This window comes from Grus americana, chromosome 10 (genome assembly GCF_028858705.1).
Source record: "Grus americana isolate bGruAme1 chromosome 10, bGruAme1.mat, whole genome shotgun sequence".
Lineage (NCBI taxonomy): Eukaryota > Metazoa > Chordata > Aves > Gruiformes > Gruidae > Grus > Grus americana.
In genome coordinates, this window is record NC_072861.1 from 13,158,883 (window position 1) to 13,169,962 (window position 11,080).

Consider the following 11,080-nt stretch of genomic DNA (forward strand, 5'->3'; position numbering starts at 1 on the left):
AAAAGAGCACAGATGAGAACATATGAGAGACTGTAAAAGCCCTTGGTTGGGAGGAGTTAGATAAACACTCACCAATAACCTGCCTACGTTAAACCTTTTCCAGAATGCGTGAGTCTGAGAGATAAAGGGAGCTATAAAGGGTGAAGCAGTAGCAGGGCACCAGACCAAACTGTCCACAGCTCCCGCAAAGTTGTGGCCCAGGTTTGAAGAGGTGCTTTTAGAAGGAATCGGTATGGAGCCTGAGGAGTACAGACAGAGAGGTGAGTGATTCTTTGCTCTTGGAAATAGGTAGCATTTGCTCATGGACAACAACTATTGCAGGGCTGGGAGTGGTACCCAGAATAAGGATGGGCTATATACTCTTTATTTGCGCACGTCTTTGACACATCTGCTGAGGCTGAGGAACAAAATGCGTCTCAGGGATGAGTTTAAATTAGTGGGTTTAGAGTCAGTGGATGACTTAGGCTTTTTGGTCTTACACTTAAAATACTGTAGAAAAGCTGCAAAGCTGTGATTCTGAATAAACTTCTAGTAAGGGGTTATGCACAGTGGTTCTTCCCTGGCTGACAGCATGAAACTTCGGTGATACTTGCACATTTCTGGAGATGGGGAGCAAACTGGTCTCGGGACTGGAGGTGATTGTCTAAAAAGTGAAGAAAAGGTGTGTAGCTGTGCAGCTGGGGGTATGCGATAACAGCAGGGAAGCATTGGGGCATTATGAAAACTTTATGAAATGCAGTTTCAGTTAATTTGTAGGCAAGAAAATCTGTCTCTCAATAATCAAACAAGCTCTACTTTTATCGTGATTGTATTTTAAAGGTACATTTGAACTATTCAATGACAACACTGAAATAACCCTGTGAAGCTGTTCTGTCCCCATGAAGTTGTTCTAGAAGCCATGTCCCTACATTACTATTAGATGGGACAAGTAAGGTGTAGGAAGGCTATCCTGGGAACAGTATTCCAAGCCTTGTCCAACGCTAATGATAGATTGCATGAAGGGTTAGTACTACTAGTTAGTTTTCCTGCAATCGAAACTCAAAGCACTGGTTTGCCTCTTCCAGGGAAAGAGATGGTGGATTACATTTGCCAGTACCTGAGCAATGTGAGAGAGAGACGGGTGACTCCTGATGTACAGCCAGGTTACATGAGAGCCCAGTTGCCGGATTCTGCCCCAATGGACCCAGACAACTGGGACAACATCTTTGGAGATATAGAGAAGATTATTATGCCTGGGGTAAGAAATAAAGTGTAATCGTGACAGGAGAAAGTCATTACTACCTGGGATGAACACCAAATCCTGTGAATGTGCAGGTTCTGCAGAACATTTATCTAAATAAGTAAAACACCCAAAATGTAGACTAAGTCTTGTAGACATGATGTCCACAGAAGGATTCTGGAGATTACTGTTGTTTTCCTAACTATAATTTTAGGGGATAGACTGAATGTATTTTTCAAGTATTATATACATTAAGAATAACTCATGTTTGCTTAGAGGGAAACAATGATTTTTCTGACACTAGTGAATTTAGCTTCACAAGGCCTCTACCTGCTAAATTGCATCATCTCAATTTGAGATGGGGAAATTCAGGTACAACAAGGTAAAATATCTCTTGCCTAAAGTCATGTACATATAACACTTGTCTCCTGCTCTTTGAATGTAAAGGTATCCTTCCTCTTGTACGCAAATACTGCAGATTCTGCTAAGGGAGTTTTACCTAATTGAACGTTTTATGTAAGAAGCTGTTTCAAAGTCTATTTTAAAATTTTCTTTATAGATATTTGTGGAAACTTGGTCTGATGTAGGAAGGGTGCTCACTTTAAACATGCTTACCGTGGTGTCCCACATACAAGCTCCTTCAGGTTGGACTTGATGATCTTAAAGGTCTTTTCTATGATTCTATAGAGGGGGGCTATATAGTTGTAAATTGCTGCGTGTAGCTAAAGGCAAGCTATTGTTTGACAAAATGAGCAAGAGCGACTTTGTTGCAAGAATTCTCCTTATAAAGATAAATATTTTGATAAATATTTCTGACTCTGTTGTGCAATGTTCTAAAGACCATTCTTTCCTGTTCAGAATCTTTGTCTGCCTGTTTAATTCAGATAAATGCTTTTGCTATAATTTGGAATTTATCTAATAACGACACAGTGTTATCATCTGCTAGTGCTGCACTCCTGTTGATTATTATCTCTGTAGCTTTCTGCTAGCAGATCTATAATTGCACATATTGTGTTGCTGTGATCCTTTCCCATCACTTTAAACAGATGCTAATCACTACATCTCGTGCAGAATTTTGTGACATTTTCATATTTAACTTCTAGATAATTTTGTTTTAGGTAGTCCATTGGCAAAGCCCACACATGCATGCCTACTTTCCAGCTCTTACTTCCTGGCCTTCACTCCTTGGAGATATGTTGGCTGATGCAATTAACTGCTTGGGATTCACATGGGTAATTTTTTTTTGTTGTTATTTTAGATACTCTTCTCCTGTGTGTATTATGTAGGAGCAGCTCATAGTGATTCTTTCTTGTTCTGTGAGTCAGTATAATTATTTACTTGCATAAATGAAAAATATCACTTGAAAAAAAAAATAGAATATATGAGAGCAAATATCACCTAGTAGTAAGAGATGAATGAAGAAAATATACCACTAGAAATGTCTGTTTTCTTATTCTTTGCCTGTCCCACTGTGACCATTGTTCCCTGTGGTCTAGTCTCATTGCCAAGACTGCTACACAAGCACTGCAGGCAACTGAGAAGCCACCACCCATGACTGCAGGCTAGGTTGGGCTCAGTTCCAGTTCTCCTGTTCCTTTGAGAGAACACATTTCCTATTTTTCCTCTTCTGAAAATAATTGTTTGGTGGCCTGTCCCAGAACATCTGAATATTTTATATCCTCCTGCAGCAGCAACACAGTGCTACTTAGTTATGACTCTACATAGCTCAGTAGTGTTCTGAAGTCAGTGTTTTCCCCAGTGGTGAAATTGCCCATATTTTTAGATGCATGTCTCTGTGTAAGAAAGCAGTAGAAGCTCATAAACCTATAAGAAATCGATGGTTATGGTCTGCATTGAGTTGTATGAGATTAGCAGATTATGCACACAAACATCCATTTCCATGCCCTCAATAGTTTTGATAGATTTCTGTTAAGTTTGCCATGTAAACTGATTTTTTCGTAAGTGGAAAGCTGGACACTGCAGAACAGCTTTCATCTTTCTGTTGCCCCTCTTCAAAAAGCCTTCCTTAACTCTCCTCACTTGGAAGATGGATCAGTGCCCTTTCTGTTTAGGGATCAAGAGCATGTACTTGTGTGGTGAATTGCAGTTCCACAATTTTGTCTCAAATGGCTCATTGTGATTTCTTTTTTTTAATGATTCTAAAATTATTGCTAGTGTAGAAGCTCAACACTGAGGTGATGCAGATAATCTGGAGAGAGCATTGTAAGGAGGTTGGTGATAGTCTCTGTATTTGATGTTCCAAGAGAGTAACTGGCAATGAGCAAGGTATGCTCAACTGCAACCTTAACATAGAGGTCTGTATTACAGAACTCATCAAACAACATAATTTTTATTACAATAGCATAGTGTTCTGCTAGGTATGGCCATAGTATTACACAGTTAGCTGCTTATATATCCAGTGCTACAAAGCTTGTCATCTACCTTTGTTGCATCTAGGTGAGTTTCCTCCCAAGGCAATTAAAAAGTGTTAATAGCTATTAATTAAAATGTGATATATGGTTTACTCTAAGCGTTATACTGCTACTGTGTTTGCAGGGTGAATTACAGCCTGATTCTCATTTTTTGATTTTTCTAGGCCTCCAGTCCAGCCTGTACAGAACTAGAAATGAATGTGATGGATTGGTTGGCTAAAATGCTGGGCCTTCCAGATAAATTCCTGCATCACCATCCCAACAGTGTGGGCGGAGGAGTATTACAGGTAGGGGAGATCAGAGGTGGCCTCATCTGCATTTTGTTTTCACTCAAGTGAATTTCCCTCTGGGTGATAGTTTTCCTGGAGGCAAAACCAACAAGATTTGCTCTATGGATCTGAATAAGGACAAATCCCAATTTTGACATTACTTCCCCAATTTTTAGTATTAAATATAGAAGGTTATAGAATAGGAATTGCTATTGTTTTTAGTCCTAATTGTGTTATGGACGAGGAGCCAGTAGTCTTGTGGCTTTACTAAGGATAAATGAGAGTCAGATTTGGTTTCTTCAGTCTTTCACATCACCAAATTATCACTGAACTGATTCTTATATACTTAGAGAAGGAATCCTTGTCACTGTCCTTCTGCCAGCAGTCCTTAGCCACGCAAGAAATTATTTTTCCTTTTTTTCATGTCTACTTTGTGTCCCTGAGAGTTGCATGTTCAAGGCCTGAACCTTTACCTCCTTTCAAAAGGTCTAAGCAAGTATCCCCCGGAATCAGTGCTGAGGCTGTGTTGTTACAGGGAGCTTTGCTCAGGTCTGTGATTTTTATGGGAGATACTACGTTTTAGCTGTAGAAGAACAAAAGGAAGAATGTGGTGGGTTTTGTTTTGGGTTTGTTTGTTTTTTTACTCCCCCCGCTTGGTCCTGCACATTAAAAATATACAGCAGTTAAAAGGCTTTGTTTTGCGTTGCTGGCCCAGAGAGCTGCTCATCAGCTAGCGATGTTCCACTGCATCCCAGAAAAGCAAGAATAGAAATAAAAGAGGGTGTGGGCAGCTGAGCACAGCAATGACTTCAGTAAATCCCTGACAAAGTAGCAAAAAAGTAGTAATAGGTTGCAGTAAATGAGCAATGTCTTTACAGAGCACTGTGAGTGAATCAACCCTGGTTGCACTGCTAGCAGCAAGGAAAAACAAAATTCTGGAGATGAAGCTTTCTGAGCCAGACACTGATGAGTCCTCACTCAATTCTCGCCTCATCGCTTACACGTCTGATCAAGTAGGTTCTTATGGTTAGAAAGAAAACAAATTTGCTTCTGTTGTCTCACCCAGACCATACAATGTGAACTCGCATTTCTGTTCCAAGAGAAAAATGCAAACGTGAATGCCTCACAAGCATGAATGAATCCCTCTAATCTTGCTTTCTGCAGATGAGGAAACAAAATCCATGTGAGATGGGGTTTTGCAGGGTCCCGGCAGTCCTCAAGAGACTGTTTCACATGACTTATTTCTGCACTTCCTGTTTTTCACAAAGCCTGAATCCAGTAACTAGGTGCTGATCTCATGCTGCTTCAGCTCTTGTTCCTTCACGGCCTCCTTCCGCTCAGAGACAGGCATGCTCAGGGCGTTGCCTCAGTGCTGCTCCTGGTTGTGATCTCCACTCCAGGCCTCTGTGCTTGTTCTTGGAGGAAACATCTATACAGCACTGTGACTCTGTCTGCAAACCTGTTCTGCCCTTCCTTTAGCTCCTGAACGGAACAATCGTATTCCCCTGGGAAAACTGCAACAGGAGAGACACTCATCCTTGTTCTTAGTATAACTAAAAGGGCTTTTTCTTGGGAGGAGTTTTGGTCTACCCTAGCCCAGAAGTAGGCACACTTCAAGTGTTTTTATCTTCTTAGGGCAAGGAGGAGGGAATAAACTGAGGTTGATCCATTTCTAGAGGGTCCTTTAAGACCTGAGTTTTGATAAAATGGCCCTCCAAACACAAGGTGAGGATGCCTAGTAGTACATTTTAGAGACCAGTACCCAAATAAACAGCACATATGCATTCCTTGGAATTACAGTGTATTATTTCTTTTAGCTATTCACAAAGAAGAAACTTTCAGACTTGTATTAATATGGATTATAATATGGATCTTATCTCTGCTTTTCTTCAACCACTGTCTTTTATAAGGCCATAACTTATCACAGCTGTTCAGCCTCAGAGCTTGCTTTCTTACTGTTTTTGTTTTTTAAAAGGCACATTCTTCTGTAGAAAAGGCTGGCTTGATTTCTCTTGTGAAGATGAAATTTCTGCCTGTGGATGAGAACTTTTCCCTCAGAGGTGAAACTTTGAAGAAAGCCATTGCAGAAGACAGAAAGAAAGGCCTAGTGCCAGTCTTTGTATGTTCAACTTTCTGGTTGGGGGTGTTGACATAGTGTTGTATTCTTAATGTCGATATAAAATTACATCTGAAACATGTCTTATTGGGTTAAAATACATTAGCTGAAGGTTAAAATGTATACAGTAATTTCTCTTTTATTGAACAAAAAAAGTAATACAATTTCGACTGTATATGATAGCTGCTCTGCTTTTAAAGTGCTGCATCTATTTATTAAAAATGCCATCTTAACAGGTTTGTGTTCTTCTAGGTTTGTGCAACTTTGGGTACAACTGGTGTCTGTGCTTTTGACAATCTCTCAGAATTGGGTCCAATTTGTAAGTGTCCTTTCTTCCTGATTTTAAATTATGATAGCACAGAAAAGATAGTATGATAATTTTTCATGCTAAAACCAAGGAGAGTGGCAACGCTAATCAGGTGAGTTTTTCAGATGTGTCTCAAAGATTGGTGGAGTCAGCACAAGAATTTGCAGTGATTTCTGTAAGATTTAGGTTAGGATGCTACAATACATTCTATTCAAAATTGATTAAATTTGCCAACTGATAAATCTTTAATGTAGTTATTTAGGGAATACAGACTGTACAGTACAGAGTGCAGTACTGTTGTAGGATGGATACATAAATATTTAACCTAGCAAAGGAGTTTTGAAGGTAGAGTTTGGTAGGGCAGCCTTTGTAGCCACCGGTCCAACAGGTAAATTTGACATAGTTGCAGATTCTATTCCCGCATAAATTCTCACAAGCAGTTGCTGAAGACCTGCCACACTTTCTTTTATGGGTCAGAGTGTGGCTTCTATCTCTGGGTCCTTTTTGCTTTCCACTGTGTCTTTATTCCAGCTTTGTGCAACTGCATTGTACTGGGGAATTTCACTTACTAAAAAGGCGGGTGACAAATCAAAAGTTAAAACGCCTCACACATATGAAATAAGGCATAGTGAATTTTGTTATAGAGTCCATCTGATTTCAGCGTTATCCTATATTTTGGGGTTCTGGATCCACAGCTTTAGAATAAAACTAGATTGTCAATTGTTTGTCTTGCTTGCTATTTTGTTGTCAGTCTGTCCGCCTCCTGCAAAAACATGGACCTGGTTTTCAGAGAGGATTGATGAAGCATGTACTTTGATTCCTTATGTCCCTTACATAACAACAATTTCAATTCCAACAGGTGATGCTGAGGGACTCTGGCTTCATATTGATGCTGCATATGCAGGAACAGCATTTGTGTGTCCTGAATTTCGACCATTCTTGGATGGAATTGAATATGCAGACTCCTTTACTTTTAATCCTTCTAAATGGATGATGGTTCATTTTGACTGCACTGGATTTTGGTGAGTAAAAGCAAAACACAACCCAAAAGGATAACTTGCAAATTGCAAAGTCTTTCTCTGCACAATTTTTTGCTAAATACACTTCATTCTACAATTGATAGGGTTAAGGATAAATACAAGTTACATCAAACCTTCAGTGTTAACCCTGTCTACCTCAGACATCCCAATTCAGGAGCTGCTGTTGATTTCATGGTAAGTTGGTATTTGAGTTGGTATTTTAAATTGCGTATAAAATGTTCAAAGTGCTAAATTCCTCACACTCCGGAGTGTGCTTATCTTATAGCTGGTCTTATTACATAAAAGCATAAACCAAATTATACTGAGATCTTAATGCAGATTAAATAATAAAATTTTGAAGCAAGCCTTGGTGATGAAAATAAATTATAATATTGCTTTCAGATACAGAGATTGAAGTACTTTAAGATCTTTACAGAGATGGGGATCCAGTCTTGCATTTTTTAGTCAGAAAGGTCATTTCTGTGCATTGTGTTGCTGAAGCAATTCCTACTGATGGAATTTTGGCTGGTTTTCTTGTATCTTTGGTATGTAATAAAAAAGAAAAAGGAGTGAGCAATGGAAACACCATACTCTGAAACAGCTTTAGAATCAATTATTTTTTTCTTCAGATTAAGGTATTCAGAGGAGAGCTAAGAGGCATTTGACTTTAGATCCATCTTACAGCAGATTTCAGTACAGTAAACCAAAAGAATATTCACTGCCAATTGTTTCTGCTATGATCTCATCCTGATCCTGAAAAGAGAATTGTTTTCTTGAAATCAATAGTGCTTTTTACTAGTGTGAGTGTAGAGAAGGGTGGAGAAAAAAATATCAATGAGTCCCTCTTGTGGTTAAGTAGGACCCTGCATTTAATTGCGTAGTTCCCCAGCAGTATTCCTTCATGGGTTTTGTCATTCTTTTCCATGCAGTAGGTGTTACTCCCTCTGGGAGGGTCTACCCCTCTATCAACTCTCACTGTTTATAGTTGATTTGGGAAAATGTTGAGGATGGCACTTATATATGCAAATTAAAGGAAGTGAAGTGAGCACTCAGTCCTAAAGTGTAAACGGACACATCTTAACTAGATAATGGTCTTTAACTGCAAAAAGGTTTTGTTATTAGCTGGTAATTAACTAAAAATTCTAAGCGTATCTAGGCCATAGATTAAGGGGGATAGCCAAAATTTTATTTGTGCAAATAATTGAAAAATAGGTAGACATAATGTTTTTTGATGGCTGTTTCCTAGGCTTAGCAGATTTTCAGTAATAGAAAATTATTTGTATCAAGGGAGATTTCTGACCTGAGTCTGAAGTAACAGACATAGCAGTGTAAGGAAACGCTCCTTTCTGGTTTTTTTGCACTCACTGACAAGCCGTTGTGTTTTCACAGCACTGGCAAATTCCGCTGAGTCGTCGATTTCGTTCTTTGAAGCTGTGGTTTGTGATTCGTTCATTTGGGGTGAAAAAGCTTCAAGCTCATGTCCGACATGTATGTGAATGAACAATGCAAGCGGAAATGTATTATGTTCATTTATTGGTAGCTAACTTTATTAAAGTCAGTGATGCAAAGATGAGTAATAGAAATCCTCTCACACACAAAGCTTGCATGTGAACACTACATGCATGTTGATTTTACTCTTAAGTAATCTGTAAAGATTGATTGTGTAGACAAAACATTTCCTGTACCCTTCTTGGAAGCAATAAGCAATGGAAAGCAGCTCGATAAGTCAATGCTTTCTGCACATTACTGAGTACTAATCTGTAGAAGCTTTCTTTGAGGCAAAGTGGCAGCTGTCTGGGAGGCAGGCTGTGAGGGATGGCTGAACCCATTGCTATGAAAATTTACAGGCTTAAGTCTTTGATGGGATGTAAATACAAGGGATCATATTGTGGGTCAACGGTTGCCGCAAAAGGACTCCAATCTGAGAAGGCACATTCTGTTTTCAAGTCTTCTAGAAAATTCCTATGTATAGTCCACTTACTCTTGTTCATTGTCAAGGGTTTGTGCAAATAAGAGACACTTTAAAATTCTTAGCTTTGTTGTCATTCTTCTGTTTGTTACCATTCATGCGTTGGAACGATGTGTTTTCGTAAGGAAAGGAATTCTTTTTAACTACTTAGTGTCTTACAGTGGGTTTGTGACAAACCAATACATAACTACTTTTTTTTCCTTAATTATAGGGTACCGAAACAGCCAAATTCTTTGAATCCTTGGTTAAAAGTGATCCACTCTTTGAAATTCCTGCCAAGAGACATCTTGGACTGGTTGTATTTCGTCTAAAGGTAAAGATTGGGCCTTTTGCATGTCTCTTTGGAATGAATTGACCACAGCTGATCTCTCCCCAGACATTAAGAACTGTGAATAAATTTTCACATAAGAATTTGTAATGCTGGAATTCTTACAGAGATGTTTGGATGTCACTGGGAATTCTAACTACAGGGTTTTTTTTTTCTTATTCATATTTAAAACAGGGTCCCAACTGGCTGACAGAAAAACTCCTGAAAGAACTAAGCAGTTCTGGCAGGCTCTTCCTGATTCCAGCAACCATTCACGACAAGTTCATCATTCGCTTTACTGTAACATCTCAGTTCACAACTAGGGAAGATATTCTGCAAGACTGGAACATCATTCAACATGCTGCAGCCCAAATTGTTAGCCAGAATTATGGGTTGCACCACATCAATTATGGTGATGGGGCAAGAATTCCTAATATTATAGTTAAGCCTAGTTCTAATGTCATTAGTAATGCTTCTCAGCTTTATCTAGATGGAGGAAAACACAAAACACCTTCCAGAAAAACAGTAGTTCAGCCTAAGAAGTTAGCAGTGAGTCCCAGTACATGCGTGATTAGTCAACAAGTGAAAAGTCAAGGGGATCCTCTAGATGACTGTTTTCCAGAAGCTGTCCAAGATGTTAACAAACATAAGTTAACCTCTTTTTTATTCAGTTATTTGTCTGTTCAAGGCAAGAAAAAGACAGCACGTTCCCTTAGCTGCAACAGTGTGCCAACAACTGGTAGTCTTGAGCAATGTAACCCCAAAGCAGCAGCCACTGACAAGAAGGAGTCTCATGCAAATGCCAGAATTCTTTCCAGGCTGCCGGAAGAGGTGATGATGTTCAAAAAAAGTGCCTTCAAAAAACTAATTAAGTTCTACAGTGTCCCAAGCTTTCCAGAGTGTAGCATTCAGTGTGGCCTTCAGCTGCCTTGTTGTCCTCTGCAAGCCATTGTTTAACAAGTGAGAGAGATCAGTCCTTAAGACCTCTCCAGGTAGAAAGAGAACCAAAGTTTGCTTATTCATATGCAATACTACATGTTATTTTGTTCAATATGTAAGCAGTGGCAATGACCACTGAGAAAACTCCTGTGCTTTTACTGATAGAAACCTCATGTATTATAGATTAAAATGTCAAATAAATCTTGTAGGCATACAACACGAAACTCTGGTTTGTAGACTGTGGTAAAGAAAATGCTAATTTCTGCCTTATCAGTCCTGGTACTGGACAGTTTCTAGCTGCTAGGCTAGAACCATTTTGACAAAATACACTGGCCTCAGTAGGGGGGTAAACAGCTCTCTATTTGCACCATTGATTTTTTTTTTTAAATACCTTGACTTCACTCTCTAGACTGCTGTGAGGATCTGTGTGTGCAGACAATGCCAACATCGATTCTGAACTGCGCAAAAAGAAGTGTGTAACCTCTCTCTGAGATTTTGCTGTA

General features: G+C 39.2%; 1 protein-coding gene across 1 annotated transcript; it reads left to right on the top strand.

Moving 5' to 3' along the window:
• The first annotated feature begins 148 nt into the window (after positions 1-148).
• On the top strand, positions 149-10,779 carry HDC (histidine decarboxylase). Its single transcript, XM_054836785.1, has 12 exons — positions 149-260; positions 1,065-1,237; positions 2,338-2,451; positions 3,816-3,938; positions 4,799-4,933; positions 5,896-6,039; positions 6,289-6,355; positions 7,203-7,365; positions 7,467-7,557; positions 8,752-8,850; positions 9,543-9,644; positions 9,834-10,779. Exons 1-12 carry the CDS (start codon positions 233-235, stop codon positions 10,593-10,595), a joined length of 2,001 nt encoding a protein of 666 aa, XP_054692760.1. The 5' UTR covers positions 149-232; the 3' UTR covers positions 10,596-10,779.
• The last annotated feature ends 301 nt before the right edge of the window (positions 10,780-11,080 follow it).

Excerpts from the sequence above, each read along its gene's own strand:
- HDC (XM_054836785.1), top strand. The coding sequence starts at position 233 with ATGGAGCCTGAGGAGTACAGACAGAGAG. Across the intron at positions 3,939-4,798 it reads TGGGCGGAGGAGTATTACAG|AGCACTGTGAGTGAATCAAC; the intron begins GTAGGGGAGATC and ends ATGTCTTTACAG. Across the intron at positions 9,645-9,833 it reads TGGTTGTATTTCGTCTAAAG|GGTCCCAACTGGCTGACAGA; the intron begins GTAAAGATTGGG and ends TATTTAAAACAG.